Source organism: Pinus tabuliformis, chromosome J (assembly GCF_031772625.1).
Source record: "Pinus tabuliformis cultivar Carrire ecotype Pingquan chromosome J, CPIR1, whole genome shotgun sequence".
Lineage (NCBI taxonomy): Eukaryota > Viridiplantae > Streptophyta > Pinopsida > Pinales > Pinaceae > Pinus > Pinus tabuliformis.
Window position 1 is genome coordinate 1,223,915,967 of NC_142295.1, and position 18,658 is coordinate 1,223,934,624.

Genomic DNA, 18,658 nt, shown 5'->3' on the forward strand with positions numbered 1-18,658 from the left:
GAAATTTGGCACAAAAATCGAGGAGGTTGTACAACATTTATTGCTGTTCTGTTTTGCTGTTTGCAAGTTTTTCCAGGTGGCTGTGAGGCACATAAAACGAGATAAGTTGTAAAAATTTGCTTTCTGATTTTTGCTGAATATTTCTCTCTGTAAAAGCATTTTCCAGAAATAAAGAGCTTTCGAATTGGTTTTCCCCAAGAGTTGTAGGGGGTTTTTCCAGGGTCACCTTGACCAAAAATCACTGTGTTTAAATGTGTTGAATGGCTGTTTGTATGTGCTGATATTTATTTCTACATTTTCCAACATTCGGTAATTTTTCCAGAATTTGTGTTTTCAGCAAAATTTATTTTTCAGTTGTTGAATGTATGGATATGGGAAATGACATTTAATTATTTTGGAGAAATAAAGTGAAACTGAAAACCGGGGTGGGAAATGAGAAATTTTTACATGGTATCAGAGCTTGAGTGTTGAAGTGCAGTTTGGGCAAGGAAGAAAATTACAGCCTATTGTTTTTTCACTCAGAAATTCCAGCAAGTTGATTTTTCACAAACAACAGTTTTATCCTTACTACAACAATGCTATTTTTTAGTTTTAGGACAACAGGATGTCATTGGGATTGAGCGTGGAGGATAGGTTGGATGGGCATACCAATTACAACGTTTGGAATGAGAGAATGCAGAGTATCTTTGAGGAGGCAGAAGTTTGGGACATTATGGTGCATACCACACAGAACCTTGTTGTTGTGCTTACTGATGCCACTCAATTGGCTGCTTATAATAGAAAGAACACCAAGGGTAAGAGACTAATTCTAGACGGAGTCAAAGACCATTGCATTCCTCATGTGAGAGGAAAGAGAAATGCCCATGAGATGTGGACAACATTGTCCATTCTCTACCAGAGTACCAATGAGAACCAGAAAATGGTCCTGAAGGAGAAGCTGAAGACCATTAAGATGGGTAATGATAGTGCAGCTGGATATCTCACGAAGATTACTAATGTGAGAGATGAGTTGGCAGCAATTGGAGAGGTCATTCCACCCACTGAGTTGGTGCGGATTGCAGTGAATGTCCTCCTCCATTCATGGATGAACTTTGTTGATGGGGTTTGTGCACGTGAGACCCTTCCCAAATGGGAGAGGTTTTGGGATGATTGCATTTAGACAGAGATCAGGAAATGTCAGCTTGGGGCAGCCAAGCCAGTTGAGCAGGATGAGGATGTAGCACTGTTGGCAGGAGGCAAGAAAGGCAAAGGGAAGAAGCAATTTTCCACAAGCAATGGTGGGGGAAAAGGCAAAGGTAAAGGTAAACAGGGTAACTCACAGAAGGAGTATTTGAAGGTGAAGTATTGGAATTGTCAAAAGATGGAACACTATGCAGTTGTGTGTTCGGACAAGAAGAAGAAGAAGGGGAAGAACCAGAGCATGACAGCTTCAGCAGAGGTTGAGGACTTTGTAGATCGTTTTGACAGGGAGTTTGCGTTCACTGCGTGTGAGTCCTCTAGTGCAGGATCACCTGCGACACAGGTTTGGAGTGAGCATGCTTTTCCCTCGATTAACGGAGCATCTTTGGGTATCTGGTATGTGGGCAGTGGGGCTTCACGTCACATGACAGGAGTCCGTGAGTACTTCTTAGAGCTTTCAAAGAGTGGCACTGATATAGAGGTAGTACTCGGTGATGACAGAGTTGTTTAGAGCAGTCGGTGTGGGGACACTGACATTTTAGAGGGAGTCCAAACCTCCCTTGAAGGTGTAAGATGTTCTTTATGTGCCAAGGATGAGGAAGAACCTCATATCCGTCTTAGCTTTGGAGGACAGAGGATATGAGGTACTATTCAGGGGAGGACAAGTATTGATGTATCCTAGGGGCACTCCAACTGATTCAGCTAGAGTGATAGGTGTACGCCATGCAAAGGTGTACAAGTTTGCATTCCAACCCCTTTTGGCATTGAGCAGTAGTACCGATAGCAGAGCTAGTAGTTTTGAGCTGTGTGAGATTTGGCACCGCAGGATGGGGCATATGTATCATGGAGCCTTGAGGACCTTGCGGGAGATCACTACAGGTGTGCCAGATTTCAGTACTAATCACTTTGATACTTGCAGAGGATGTGCGATGGGCAAGTTTGCCAAATCCCCTTTTCCCAGCAGTGACAGCAGAGCGACTAGGATACTTGATTTGATTCATTTTGATGTGAGTAGTCGGATGTCTCATGTTTCCTTGAGTGGATATGAGTACTATGTTTTATTCATTGATGATCACTCTAGGAGGACCTGGATTTATTTCTTGAAGGCCAAGAGTGAGGTCTTCAAGCGGTTTCAGGAGTTTAGAGCTCTTGTGGAGACACAGACAGATCGGAAGATCAAGTCCCTGAGGTCGGACAATGGGGGAGAGGACACCCTTGGAGAGTTTGTTGACTATTGTGCGGAGGCAGGCATTAGGAGGGAGTTCACTGTTCCTTACAACCCCCAGTAGAACAGGGTTGCGGAGAGGAAGAACAGATCCATCGGAGGGGTTGCCAAAGCCATGTTACATGATCTGGGGTTGTCATTGTTCTTGTGGGCAGAGGCTTGCAACACAACTGTTTATTTGCAGAACAGGAGTCCGCATCGTGCCTTGGGGCACATGACTCCAGAGGAGGCTTTTTCTGGGAAGAAGCCTGATATTGGTCATCTTCATATCTTTGGGTGCATTACATACTCCCACATACCCAAGGAGAAGAGGGCCAAACTAGAGCCCACCGCAGAGAAGGGTATCTTTGTGGGCTACAATGAGACCTCAAAGGCCTTTCGGATTTACATTCTTGCACAGAGGAAATTTGTTGTCAGGCGGGATGTGAAGTTCGAGGAGGACAGGGCCTTTAGGAGGTCACGGGAGTTAGAGTATCTGGATCAGCCAGACCCTCAGCAACAGTTGAGTTAGTCGCAGGGATCAAATGGGCAGGGATCAGGAGGATCCAGAGGTACATCTATGAGAATGTCAGGTTCGTTAGTGAGCAGTGGCTCGTCGAGCCAGAGGGGTGGTGCTCCGGGCAGCATGCAGAGCAGTCCACAGAGCAGTTCACTAGGGAGTCCACTGATGGACAGTTCACACGATACCTCAGCTTCTATAGGTTCAGGTGCAGGCAGGAGGACAGCAGACCGACAGTCAGGAGTTCATGCTCCTTATGATGATGAGGAGGAGGAGTTTCATTCTCCAATGGGAGAAGTGCGCTCAGGGAAGAGGAAGCCCAAGTGGCTTCAGGACACCTTGAGAGATGCCACATTTGTTGCTGAGCCTAAGAGGCCGGTCAGAGAGAGTAGACCACCTGAGACGTTTTGTAGCTATATGGCAATGGCTACCAACATCCTTGACTCTGAGCCTTCTAGCTATGAGGAGGCAGCTAGCCAGCAGGTCTGGAAAGAGGCCATGCAGGAGGAGTATTCTTCTATCATGAAGAAAGATGTTTGGGAGGTGGTGCCAAGGCTTGAGGGCAAATCCGTGGTTACTTCCAGATGGCTTTACAAGGTAAAGCATGCTGCAGATGGCAACATTGAGAAATTCAAAGCGAGGCTTGTGGCTAGAGGGTTCTCCTAGGTAGAGGGAGTTGATTATGAGGAGACCTTCGCTCCCGTGGCTCGATATACTTCGATCCGCTCCATTATATCGATAGCAGCAGAGATGGGTTGGAAGATCCACCAGATGGATGTGAAGACTGCATTTCTCAATGGTTTCATACAGGAAGAGTGTACATTGAACAACCACAGGGCTTTGAGGTGCATGGGAAGGAATCCCATGTGTGCAGACTGAAGAAGGCCCTTTATGGCTTGAAGCAAGTTCCCAGAGCTTGGTACTCCAGGATAGATACATACTTGCAGGGGATAGGTTTCACAAAGAGTGAGGCAGATCCGAACCTTTACTATATTGTGATAGGTGAGGAGCCTCTCATTCTGGTGCTATATGTGGATGACTTGGTCATTACAGGTGCATAGAGACTCATAGAGCACTGCAAGAGAGATCTTGCGGCGGAATTTGAGATGAAGGACATCGGCTTGATGCATTACTTTTTGGGTTTGGAGGTGTGGCAGGAGGAGGGGCATTTCTTCCTGGGGCAGGGGAAGTATATTGTGGACATCCCTGGCAGATTCCACAAAGAGGATTGTAAACCCATGTCGACACCGATGATCACCAACTGGAAGAAGCTTTATGCTTCGGATTCCGAGATGGTGGATCCCACATTGCACAGGTAGCTGATTGGTTCCTTGATGTATTTGGTCAACACTAGACTAGATATTTGTTTTGCAGTCAACATGATGAGTCAGTTTATGTGTGAGCCTAGGAAGGTTCACTGGGTGGCTACAAAAAACATTTTGCGGTACTTGCAGGGGACAGTGGATTATGGTCTGGACTACAGGCAGGGGGATGGAGTGAGATTGGTAGGTTATACTGATTCTGATTGGGCAGGTTGTGCTTCTGATACGAAGAGCACTTCAGGGTTCTGTTTTGGGTTGGGTTCTACAGTAGTGTCATGGTTAAGCCAGAAGCAGCAGTCAGTAGCATTGAGTTCAGCGGAAGCAGAGTATATGGCAGCCAGTCTAGCTAGTTGTGAGACCATCTGACTTCGCAAGATGTTGTTTGGCTTATTTGGTCAGCCGTTGAGACCTTCAGTGATTTACTGTGATAATCAAAGTTGCATTAAACTCTTGGAGAATCCAGTATTTCATGACAGGTCAAAGCATATCGGGATCAAATATCATTTCATCAGAGACTATGTTCAGAAGGGAGCTGTGAAGCTTGAGTATATTCCCACTGATGAGCAGGTTGCAGATATACTTACCAAAGCCTTACATGGGGCAAGCATGCCTACTTCTGAGACAAGATGGGCGTGGTGAGGAACACCTTCCTCGGTAAGAGGGAGTGTTGAAATTTGGTAGTGGAGGACAGGTGGTTCCCTAAGGCTTTGATCTTTGGCCTAGGGAAAAGTGTCCAAAAGAATTTAATTTTTCTCCTAAAGTGACTTTATAATTTTTATAAAGTCAAATGTAATTTAAAAGTGACTTTAAGTGATAAAGTTACTAAAGTCTAATTTTAAAGTGACTTTAATAAAGTCAATGTAAAATTAGAAAGGAAAAGTGACTTTGGAAATAAATGACTAAGTGGGTCTTTATTAAAGTGGGGTGAATTAAAAAATAGAAAGTGAGATTTAAATGAGCATTTAATCTCAGCCCTAGATCTCAATCTATTTCAGCCATTGGATTTAAGGATTCCTCAAAAGTCACTTAGGGTTAGATTAAAGGAGGGAAAGGAGGAAAAGGTCATTCATTTTTTCATGAGCAGATTGGGAGAAGGAGAGCAAGAGAGCAAGGGAGATTTCTGGACAGTGAGGAGAAGGAGTCAACAACTTGGCACACATTCCAAGGCAGCATTCCAACAAGTCCGTACAGTTGAGTTAGCACACAGTGAAAGGCAGGTTTTGGGCACGATTTTTTAGAAAGTCGTATAGTAGTTTTGGCTCAAATTCCAAGGAGGCCGTACAACAAGTTAGCACAGAAATCGAGGAGCAGAAAGTCCGAAGTTTGCTGGCACGTTTTTCAAGGGAGGCCGTATAGCAAGTGGCTATACCTTGGCACTTTTTTCTAGGCAGAAATTCGTACACTGTATTGTTGATTTTCTACACAGAAATCAAGGAAACCGTACAACAGCATTTATGGCAGCTTGCACGCTTTTCTAGGCAAGTTGTACAACAACATTTAAGGTTGAAATTTGGTAGAAAAATTGAGGAGGCCGTATAGCATTTATTGTTGTTCTGTTTTGCTATTTGCAAGTTTTTCCAGGTGGCTGTGAGGCACGGAAAACGAGATAAGTTGTAAAAGTTTGCTCGCTGATTTTTGCTGAATATTTCTCTCTCTGTAAAAGCATTTTCTAGAAATAAGAAAGAGTTTTCGAACTGGTTTTCCCCAAGAGTTGTAGGGGGTTTTTCCAGGGTCACCTTGACAAAAAATCACTGTGTTTAAATGTGTTGAATAGCTGTTTGTATGTGCTGATATTTATTTCTTCATTTTCCAACATTCTGTAGTTTTTCCAGAATTTGTGTTTTCAGCAAAATTTATTTTCCAGTTCTTGAATGTATGTATATGGGAAAGGGCATTTAACTATTTTGGAGAAATAAGGTGAAATTGAAAACCGGGGTGGGAAATGAGAAATTTTTACATTCATTAAATAAAAAAAAAAAATCTTGTTTATTTCTTGGAAATGTTTATTCAGAATTGATGTTGATGGGTATGGTTTCTTTGACTTTTTGCTTGGAGGTCTCTTGGGAGGGGTTGTTGAAAGAATTTTTGAAGGCACTAGATTGTTGGGAAACTTCTTATCATCTAGATAAATGATGTTTGAATTTGAGCTCATTCATTCAACATAAAAGAAGAGACTTTCTTATCGTGCTAAAAAACTTGCCATGATTCATTGTTATTTGGGAATATGGGGTTTTTACAAAGAAACCAAAAGAAAACCAGGTCAATTTGTTAATAGTTGTTTATCAAGTCTACTAGCGTATGTACATTTATAAGCAATAACAATCAAGTTTTTGTGAATATGAGTTAAATTAAAAGAAATTTCTTAAGGTAAATTCAAACACGATGAGTTCCTAGTTTAGGGAATTTGTTTGTAGGAGCTCAAGTGTGTTTGACCATATTAGTAATAAGTCTAGAATCGTTAAAGGCAATTAACTGCGACATCGTAGGTTAGTTGTCCTTTATTGTCCCAAAATTAAGGATTCAATTTTAGCAATGTTATTTGTACAAGGAACATCACGACTTAAGCAAAATGGTGAGATTTTCCTACATGCAAATATATTACAATATTTGCACAACATCCTTCACTTGAAGAGGCACCATGGACGTGCAGATGCCATATTTGATCATCGTGATCAGTCATAGGATCAATACAATCTATAGCCTCATGTTCGATAGAATGAATTACTAAACTATGGTAGGAGGGATGAGCTGCAAAAGTTGTTAGGATTCAAAGGAAGCATGGGATGATGACTTCTATGTTTTGGCAAAAACTAGGGCTCATTGTGGAAGCCAAAATGTTCCTTGAAAAGCCATTCACATAACTAAGATGATGTCCTTGCGAAGCACACAAACAATTGTGTTGTGTTGGAATATTGCAAGATGTTTGATTTAGTGCTTGAAAAAAGCAAATGGGAACAAGGTTGCGCTCATGTGTGTTTTATGTCAAGCCCCCTCAAAAGTAACAATTTGCATATAGGTGTTAGATTTCTATTATCTAGTCTTAACTCTAAGAGGAAGCATCACAAGTTTCACCCACTAACAAACAATTTGATAAGAAACATTGTGGCCATAGGCCAACCACTAAAGGTTTATGTATTTAATGATCTTCTGGTTGTTCCTTAGGTGTTGGTACCCTTTCTTTCGTTTTCAAGGTCAAGCCTTACCTTCCATTTTAGTTTTGTTGAATTTCACTTTTACATTTCCATATCCACCTTTGCTTTTACCCAAATGTTGGGATGGAGTTAAATGGTATTCTTGATGACTTACCTAATGATCACGTAAAAATAGTAGTTAGTGATGTTTAAGTACGGGCATGATCCCAAGGGACTATTTGAATCAGCGGAACTCTTTGTAACTCTTCTTGTACAACCCTCTACCCTTCTGCCATCAAAGGTAGAGGAGCAAATTTTAATATTTTTTGCTACTTGTTTCCTATGTGTGCTTTATTATCTTGGCATGAAAGTGCATTGGTTGTGATTGTCAATTGAAGGGCCCCCATTCTGACATGACACAAACCAATGTATTCCTTTCATTGTATTTTTTGGGGTTTGTTTCCTTCCTTTCAACATTTCCTTTCAATGATTTCAACATTGTTTAGTTTTGATTTCTATATGGTAGCAAGTAAATGTTTTAGATGATAACAGATACATGTGTACAAAATTAGTGTAACATTAGAAGCAAGTTTCCTTTGGAGTGGATATACATGTTTTTTCTTTGAATGACACAAAGAAAAATACCAAAAGCATAGCATTGGAGATTCTTTTGGAATGTTATGAATGGAAAGCCATGTTGGAAGTGTATGTCTTTGGTTCAACGTGTTGATGATGTTCTTGGTGGTGGTAAAGTGTAGCATTTTATACCTTGGGATCCTCCCAATGCTAAAGTTATCAATTGTAGGTGTACTAACATTGTACTAATTGCATATGTTATTATGCAAAAGCATGCATTATATGTTTGGTGTCATGTACAAGGCTAACCCCAATAATAAAATAGAACATTTTGTGAAATAGATGTATTTGTATCTCAAATAGTCGAAAGGGAGTTATTTTAGTGGGCCATAATAAAAGTAATATGAACCACACATTAAATTTGAGTTGAGAAAGTTGAGGACTCAAACATATCTAAGCATACACACACTTGCTATGGTTTTGGAGATTCATGCATGTTAGAAACTTTTGTTTATTGCAATTCATTTGCATATGAAGTTTTTATCATTGCAATATATTTTTCTTATGATTTCGCTCCTCATGTTCCCAATAACTCATGGTACTCTCCGATTCACCTTTGCTCAAAATATGGGGGTTCAATGGTAAAAGCTAGTTAGTTCAACTTTGGTACCTTAAATAAAAGGCATCCCTATGCATATTTACATTGGATAATGATATTCTTTTTCATACTTAGGAGAGTTTTTTTTTTTTTTTTTATATTTAGTTTTTAAATCATTCATTTGTTTGGTTTCATTTTTGTTTCAATTTTTTTGTCATTTTTCGGTACAATTCATCTACTTTGAATATAATTAATACGTCCATAAAATGTGTTGCAGGCTCTCTCTCTACTTGGATTAGCAATGGTTGAAAGCAAGCAATTGTGTGAAGGAATCAAATACCTTGAAAAGGTATTGCCAAAATTGAAGATAGATTAGAAATGTATAGTATGAAACCACAAGGTATAATTATATTGAGCTTTCTTATCATTAAAAATAATTTGGCGGTCTTGTGAGAATGTTGAAGCTCTTTGTTCATTGTTGAGACTTCTTTTGCATTAAAATCATGCCATGTTTGCTTGCAATGCTCAAATCAGATCCTCATTTTGAGCTTGTATAAGTTCAAAAAATTTATTGCAAAGGCAAGTTTTTCTATGGTGTTTCAATCAACAATTGTGTTTGTAATTTTGCTTCTATATGTTTTAGATGATCCATATAGCTTGTTACACTTAATATTGTATAAGGTTCCACAGAGTGATCTCCATCACTTTGACGAAGTTTGTCGTTGGTCCCCTAGAGTTGTTTGGATGGATTGAGAGTACACACTCTTTCCTTTCTTGGATATGTTACTTGGTTGAGTTGGTGTTTGGGGTTGGAGAGGATTCACTCTTCTTTGGTTGATGGTTGTATTTGAAGATCTTCTCATGGTTAGGATGCCACTTTCCTATCTTTGGATTACTACTTTGACATATGGATGCTTGCTATTTTCATGTGTTATGTTATTCTTGGAGCATCCCATTGATTTTGCATGATTGTGATGTTACGTTATTGATGTCACTATGAAGGGGTGTTGTACATGGTCCTTTTGTGTTGGATGTGTGATGGGGGGTATACTTGATGATTTGACGCAATGAGGACTTTCTTATATTTGTTGATGTTAGTTGGGTGTGCCTTTAATTGAGTGTGCACCAAGGGCCACATCCCCATTGCAACATTTGTGACTTTAATATTGCAAGTTATGCGATGATATGATGATTTTGGTTGGTGTCTTGGATGTGACGGAGGGCATCGATAGAATGTGCAAGTTGCATAAGACGCGGCAAAAAACCAAAGGCACGAGACCCAATTGTGGGTGTGCACCCAAACTGAGAAGAGTCAAGAAAACGAAGTTGGGGTTTCCCATGAGCAAGTTGTGCATGCAATACTCAACATGTGAGTTCGTTCGGTGGAATATACACCACAAGGGATGCCTGCCCAATTGAGTAACACCCTCGTGCAACATTGGTATGTAAAGCAAAGGTATGGAGAACTGAAATGAGGAGTTGGCTTGAGCATGAACCGAGCAAGAGTGGCACAATGTGGAGTTGGCCATGTTACCCACACAAAATGGGTGACCCCATGAGAGATTTTTCTACCATCATCTCTTCAGCTGGTGAGCTAGTAGCCCTTAACTGCTTCTATTAGTCGATGATGATGTGCCATTTATATCTCTGCCACATGTATCAATCAATATGTTTCCTCACCCATTTGGCAAGAGCACATGTTGGAATGTAGGCTTTTGATCAAAAGGTACTTTATTCATTTTGCAATCGAGTGCTGATGCTTGTTTGTATTTAGGCATTTGACAAGGATTATGGGCTAACTTGGATGAAAGAAGGGTCTTGGCCATTATCTTATCCCCTCACCTTAAATGGGGGGTTAATTTTCAATCCTAGTCCAGTGGGACCTCCCCTAATGGCCCAACAGGTATAGGAAGGGCACTACTTGGGAAGCCATGATTGAGATAGCATAGCCCCATCTCTCCTTATTCCATACTTATCACTTTCCATCTTACATTACGAGCCCTTATTCCACCTCCATTCTTTGGATTCAACTGACCACTGGTTCATTGGGATTTGGCACCCACACATCCTCTTGCTTGGGTAGGGCCTGGAAATTTTCCTTGGGAGGTTGATGCAACTAAAAGAAATAGAAAGAGCATATGATGGGCACAAGAAAAACAAAAGGAGAAACAAAATGCAAAAGAGGCTCGGGACATCTGAACTAGCACATGGGCAAAAGCCAAGCATGAACTCTGCCTCACTCATAGGGCCATCACCCGTTTCTTAGGCCAATGTTGCCCTATGTTATAGAAGGCAAGGAACCATTGCATGCCTCGACTCTTGATGGGTGATGAATTGCCCCATCCTTAAGGGGGTAATAACTATTATACATCATAAAAAGCAAGTTGTAACCCTTTGAGCTATGAGCAATAATACAAAGAAAATCCAAGAAAAAGTAAAAGGCATAAGAGGGTTGGAAAAACGAAGGACAAGGTCATAACTCAAGCATCTGGTAATTTTTCAAGAGTCCTGCAATCTGATAATTGTTTCTTATGATCCTTTCTTAGATATAACTTTTCTTACATTCATCGTTCATCATAAAGAAATTACATAGAGAACTTCAACAATATCAATATGCCAGAAAGATCATAAAGAGACGAGCACACAAGAACACAAGAGTTTAGCCTGGGAAAACGCACATGGGAGAACTTCTTTATTGAAGAGAAGTTCTTTAGTTCAACATAGATACATCTTAATCAAAAACTAGGTCAAACTTGGTCCATCCTCCTAGTCAAGTCATCTTCCCTCATAATAGGTTTTGCCTTTTTCCTTACTCAAAATTTAGTCCCCTGTTGCTCTTCTTCACCACGAAAATTCGACCTTCCATAAATTTTGTCATGTAATTAGAGGTATTGTCTTCCTTGTCACATGTGTGAGAGCAAAGAACAAGATTAAATCCATAAGAGTGAGGGCTAATCAAGAAAGAGACTTCTCTTCACCTTCGTTCTTCTAATTTGTTCTTCCTTCGCATCATCAATACAAAACATAGTTTCTTGGATGAGTGATTTGAATTACCATTGGAGGAGGTTGAATCACTTTTATTTATATCTTTATTACTGGCCAAATGGGTGCCTCTTAGAGGCTGGGCTGACTTGTGTTTCGAAATCAATGCTAGTATTTATTAGGGTTTGTTCCTCTTCTTTGATAATTACTTGTGAATTATGTTGGCTTCTTTTACTTCTTTATTATATTATGTTTCACCAAGCAATTACCAATTTGTGTGTAGATGAAGATCACAAGAACAAGAGACACAAGATATAGGCAGACAGCCAGGGCAAAACCCCTATAAGGGGAAATCCCAATCAAAACTCTTCCTTCAGTAGATTCAATGACAAGATGAGATAGTCTAAGAGTATTTTGACTGAGACACAAACTTCCCCCAATCAACAAGTCAACCCTTCCTTCTTCCCTAATTGTTGTTCTCCCAAGAACAACTTCGACCTAGAATTTCGACTTGGCAGCAACAAAATTTCAGCCTCCCTAGCAGTAGAACTTCGGCCCCAACAACATAACTTTGACATGCAGTAGAATTCAAAATTTTGGCCCCAACAATAGCCCAGTAACTTCGCATGTGTGAGAGAAAGATAGCCCAAAAACTTCTACTTTATATTCTTTTGCAATCTTGTTTTTTCTATTGGAATTTCACACTTTTTTTTATTGCTTCTCTTTCTTGTGTATCGAACTTGTTGAGTGAGTGAGCAAATGGATCGAATTCCCTGTCTATATATAGCCTCTTCTGTGGGTCGAATTGCCCTAATGTAGGCCGACTTGGTCTGGAGGTGTCAAATGACTTATTTGACTCAAAAATAATTCTTTTTAGATGATACAAAAGCCCAAGAGAAGGGTCTAATAAAATTGACAATGCCTCTATTGACTCAATATAAAACCTAGAAGCCTACAATGGAGGTTTTGACTTATAAACATGATGACCGTAGCATGAAACCCATGCTTTAATAAGTCAAAATATTTTTTTTTTGACAAATAAATTACATTATACAATTATGAAGACCGAGCCTAGTTACATTCTTCAACAACTTGACTAAGAGGAGGTCGACATCATCTTTTGGAGCCAAAAATTCATTTTTTACAAATTCAAATTTTTCTCCTTTACAACCGACATGAAGAACGTCTTTTAATATTTTCTTTTGAACCTAGCATGAAGAATATGCTTACAAATATATATTAAAGGCTAAAATACACATTATGAAGATCGACCATGAAGTCTTTTCCCCTTCGTTCCATCATTATTCATATGGCACCTATTGATTGAAGGGTGGACCAAGGACACGTCATCTCCCCTTAGGGGTTGAGAACACATAATAGGGTCATCTATTAACCACTCCTACCTAGGGAAGTAACACCATTATGTGACCAAAGCCACAATTTTGGAAGGGAATCCTTGTATGAAGTGTTAATTTTCCCATTACTTTCAAGTTTGGTTCACTTAGATGCAATAATGATTAAATGTACCTAATGGTGAAAGTTGCAGCATTGGATATTGTGTATTTGACAAGTAGTTCTATCTATAGGTTTGGAAAATTTCAATGGGGTCTAGGTCTTGTAGAGGGACATATTGACACCCACAGGTGAAGCGTTGAGAGCCATGGGACTCCAGATAGTTGAAGAGAATCACTAACATCCTTGGGCACCTCCAACACCCACGACGGTCGAACACTTTACCCACATTGTTGGCTTTTATGGGATGATGCACCTGGACTAGCATGCTCCCAATCGACTTAGCATTGATTAGATGGATGACAACCAATTTAAGGCCAAGATGATGATGGTCTCATATAGTGAGACATGGGAGGGCTAGTAGCACCATGAGAGGCCTCAACATTGAGCAAAGACATGCATCTTGGCCACTTGGAGACCTATGAGACCACTTTTGTGCCCCAAAGCCAAAATTGGGGTCCAAAAATGGATTATATTAGAGATTTGGGTCCTAATCGCTAGAGTTTGATTTTATTGGGTTTTTGCACACATTATGGCACCCATTACCCTTAACGCTTGCCTATAAGAGGCTTTGACTAGCATGGCGTGAACATTATCATCATTTCGATTGACATGTGTGGATGGTTTTGAGTTTATTACATGAGCCACTAGGTTGGCTTGTGACCTAGGTTGCTTCTTACCCATTATTTTATTATTTTGAGGGGCTAATAGGCTAAAATAGGATTTAGATTCCTCATAAAAGTAGAGGAGCCTTTTGTTCTTGTTAGGGATGATCATCACACTTGTAGATTATGGCTTATCTCTCTCTCTGAGGGAAATTTCAACCCTTTTCTCTTGTGGTAGAGATTGGATCTATAAATACATTTTGATATTTGGAGTTGATTTTGGTTGTCTTTGGAGCTATTCTTTGGAGAAATGGATGGAATCTTTGCATGTTATCTTGTAAATGTACCTAATTGTCAAATAACTATTTTCTTCATGTCTATTGTATGGAATAATATTGATTCTAGGTTATGCTAATTGTGCCCTAGTTTGTTTAAGATACATTGAATGCTATCTCGATGATTTATTGCATGCATTACTCATATAACATGCTAATGAATTGTCCTATTGGTGAACTCGTTGTAGCTCTCCCTTGAAAATTCCATTATATGTTGCATATGTATTTGTTGAGAATTTGGTTGCTAGGGCATTGAAATCTTGGCCTCGTTGGAAACTTATTGGCTGACATATCACATTATAGACTCCACACACCCAATAGTGCAACATTGCCCTCCTTTGTTGGTGATCACTTTAACTAATATTGTTGATGATTAGTACCCTTGTTGACGTACTATGCATGTTCCCTTGATGATCTAAGCTTTACCTTGTTTGGATGATGTATTTGGGACATTAGTCAATTGATGGTGATGGCTCTGTGTTCAACCCTAGGTGGAACTTATATTTTGTTGTTCTCATGGTGGGGCTTTGCCACAACTTATAACTTTTATTTACATGGTACAACACTTTGATGGAGTCCATTGCTCATTACCTAACATGTTCATCGTGATGTAATCATCTAGTGATTATTTGGCATGGACTATGGTTCTTTTTAGAGCATTAGCTTTGTGCACACATGTTGAAGTTGGCTCAACCTTTCATGGTAATTCAATCATTCTTATCTAGATGAAGGTTAATTATTTGAGAACCTTACTTCAATTGGCATCATTTAACACTTGTTGGTGTCTAGTTAGAGGAGGCTTGGACTTTTATGTGGAGAGATTCACTATTTGGCATAGGTTTCAAGATGTGCCTACATTATTTTAGTATTCTGATGAGTTTAACCAACATTGGGAGGGTGCACTTCATATGTAGGATATGTATGAAGGTTGTTCCGTCGTAGACTCGTCTAGGGAATCCTAGGTGTTTTTCTATAATTATTCTTGGTTGTTTTGGCTATATTTAATATTATTTCAATTGCATTAGAGAGAACCCTCACCTTTTTGACTTGGCACTTATATCATGTTATCTTATGGTGGTTATGGAGGACCTTTCTTGAGGAGCATGTTGCACTTGGTGTTGGAGAATCAAGGATGGCAACAATTAAAACAATTCTCTTTCCTTAATAATTGTTTGTGTACTTGTATTAACTTCTTATTATTCTTTGTTAGATTCTTTTCATCAAACATCTGACAAGACCATAAACTATGAATATCATAAAAGACAATGGACATAAGATGTAGGCTCCAAGCTAGGGCAAAACCCCTTCAAGGGGAAAAACCTGGAAAAAATCTCCTCTTCTTATAAAATCAGATCAAATGAGAAATCCAAGACCCAAAGACCAAAGCCAAGACCTCCTCCAAGCACAAAGTCAACCCTCCAACGATTCCTTCCTCAAACGATGTCAACTCAACAAGATCAACGAAACTCAGACCTCACAATTTTTTGTCAAATCAGAGTTTCGACCCTCTATTTCAGACCTGCAGTTCAGATCCTCTATTTCGGCTTGCTCGAGTCACTTAGGAACACTAATTTCACATGTATGAGAGAAACCAAGCATAACAGTCATTTTTTTCTTCTTTCCTTTGACTTTCTCTTATCTTCTTGTCCTTTTCTCTTCTTGTCTCGTTGTTTCAGAACGAACTTGAAGTGTGTCCAAATGAGTCAAATCCTTCTCCCTTATATACCCATCTCAAGAGGTGGAATAGGCCTCTTCTAGGCCGACTTTTCACTGGCAGGGTTGACTTGGTCTTGGAGGTCTTTTTCACTTTCTGGGCTCAAAATAAATTTTCTTTCTTGTTACAAATTTGCTAAATGAGTCTTGTACATATGATAATGACTCTCTTGACTCACAAATATTTTCTTAGCTTGACAAATCCTAGGAGCGTGAAATGCATGCTTGACCTAGTTGACCATTCAAATGGAGCATGAAACCCATGCTTGAAAAATATTTTTTCATTTTTTTTTTCTTTTTACATAAAATATATAATGACATGAGTACAATGACAATTATGAAGACTGAAACTAGTTATATTCTTCAACACAAGGATGGCCACACGTGAGTCTGTTGCATGCCTTTACTTGCTCTTAATTTTATATTTGTAGGGTTTTACTCAGTATTCAAAACTGTCCAGTGTGATCCAGAAACCAGTCAAACCGACTAGTTCATTATGTGGAGGGACCTAACTGGTAGAAAAATTGTTTTTTTTTTTTTCTATGCATGCGAGCTAGGGTTTTGCATTGATTGGCCATAAATTGATTGATTTATGACGAAATTGGCCGAATTTTCCATAAATTGGCCGGTTCTGTCGTAAACTTGTTGGTTTTTTTCCAAGTTGGCTGTGGACCCCATACAATTAGTTTTTGGGTGTTTTGGAGTTGTTTTGAGGGAAACTGGGGGTTGTTTCCCTACAAAAACATCCCCTCCAAGCCTTTAAAGGGATGTCTCCCCTCTCACTTGCCTCGCACATCTCATTTGGAGATTTTGTGAGCCTCATTGTGAGCTTGGACGGTGCTGAGTTTTTGCTATGGAGTGGGACTATAGAGAGTTTTGGCTGAGTAGTAGCCACCATGCCTCTAAAAGCCAAGGATACTGCATGGGCTTATTGTGATATGATTGATGGCAAATTGATCCACAAATATTTCCAAAAATCTATTGAAGGAGGGAGTATTTATAGGTTGAAACAACACTTGGCTGGGATAAGAGGCCAAGTAAAGCCATGTAGAACACCAAATGAAGTAATCGAGCATATTATGGTAGAATACCTTCAAAAGTTTGAGACTCAACCAACTAAGAATTTTGTGAGTCAACTGGTTGAGAAGTTTGAGACTCAACCAACTGGGTTTCATCATGATCGGAAGTGATCATGTTGATCACTGATATATAGACTTGTAGTAGGCCAGCGGCACCATAGCTTGTAACATTGTTTTTGGACACTAAAGGCCATTTAAAGCCTCATTAATTATGTATTTTGCTGCGGATATGTATTGTACTTGGTGCCATTTTGATATGTTCACCTTTACATGGGTATATAGATGAGCAAATTTTGTATATTTTTTCTCTACTTGTTTAGAATCATAGTTTTAAATCTTAAAAATAGTTTTTTCTTTTTCATTAAAAATTAATGATTTCATGTATCTTTTTAAAGATTGGTTCATTGAGACCTGACTAGTCCAGTGTTTCCGGATTTGGTTTGAAAACCAGTTTGATAGGTGGACTGGTTCGGTCACTATTCCAATTTTGAATACTTTGGTTCTACTTAAAGTGCATTTATGTGGAAACACTCCACCTGCTATTTTGGGAGGTTGAGTACTTCTTTCCTTGTAGAGCATTGCGTCTAGTTGGAAGTTTTCACATTTATCCATGGAGTTGGTTACCTTGGGATTTGCATGTGGGTTGGTTGTATGCACCTTCTCAGTGACTTACTATTTTGCGATGGTGGTTATGGAGCATTCTCCTAGGAAGATTATTTTATTGTTTTCTTAGTCTATCTTGGAGGGGTGACTTAGTGAGCTATTCCTGATGGACCTTGGAGGACATTGTCCGATGCCAGGGCTTATTTTGTGTATTGTTGATGTAACATCTTGGAGAATGCACTGTTTATGGACCATTTAGCATCTTAGTTGGTAAATATGCCTATTCTTTGTGGTGTGGCCTTTATTGTAGATGTGCATTGTATTTGTTTTCCTATTTTTATATGGGTTGATCTCTCTTGGAGATGATGGAGGCAACATATTCATTTGATATGGTCAACCATTGATTGAGGGTTGATCTAATTACATTGTTATATTATTTGTTACTTATGATGGAGTTAGCTGGATAATATTATAGTTTAATTGTGATAGAGAAGAAACTCACTTTGTAGAGAGGATCTTGGTCTCCATTTGTAAAAATTAGGAGTCTATTGATTGAGGAGTTCTCTCCTTGGTGTGCATTATATATCACATTGTCAAGTTTGGAAGATTGGAGGTATTGCTTCTAGTTCGCTTGATGATTTATGTTTGCACTTTATTCACAGGCCGTTATTGTTAAGAAAATCTTCTAACTTGTTTCGAAGGCTTTGTAATGGAGTATATACAATTTGGATAATGTAATGTGAGGATATAATCACTCTTATGTTCATTGTTGTTATATTAAGCTTGCATTTAAGAAACTAAGTTGTTGCTTGAAGTGATATAACATCACCTTCCTAACTTTGTTTAAGGGTAGCACCCTTAGCTCTCCAAGTTTAATTTTGTTAGACGCACATGGAATGTGAAGAGGTCTTAATGATAAAACAAGGAATTGCATTTTCTATTAACATAGATGTACATTTATAATACATTGTTGTGACTGTTGGATTTATCTTCCAATGTCTCTTGGACTCCTTTGACCGTTCAGCTCCCACACCTTAACCGTTGGCGGATTAGGTGTCCAACATTCCCCTCCTTAATTCGAAGGGGTATGTATGAGTCCAAGAAGACAGTTGTAATACAAAATGTGCAAAAATGCATGGCAACACTAGGTTGAATGAGCTCTCTAAAATGTTGGCATAAGGGTGATGGTTTAAGGATGACCACCAACACTGGAATGCTTAGTGCAGTTCTCGGAACTCTTCCAAATCTGGCAAGAAGCTGAAGTCTTCTGCTAGAGGAAGTGCTCCTTAATGCTTTGGA

At 39.4% G+C, this 18,658-nt stretch overlaps 1 protein-coding gene across 5 annotated transcripts in view; it reads left to right on the forward strand.

Annotated features, from left to right (window-relative positions):
- Positions 1-18,658, forward strand: part of LOC149231541 (E3 ubiquitin-protein ligase CHIP-like) — a 200,788-nt gene that overhangs the window by 95,745 nt on the left and 86,385 nt on the right. For 3 of the 5 annotated variants that reach the window (XM_089379223.1, XM_089379222.1, XM_089379221.1), the window contains exon 4: positions 8,808-8,879. The exons of the other annotated variants lie outside the window; for them this stretch is intronic. In XM_089379223.1, coding sequence (XP_089235349.1) covers positions 8,808-8,879 — 72 coding nt within the window. The remainder of the gene's footprint in view (positions 1-8,807; positions 8,880-18,658) is intronic. 5 annotated transcript variants of the gene reach the window in all.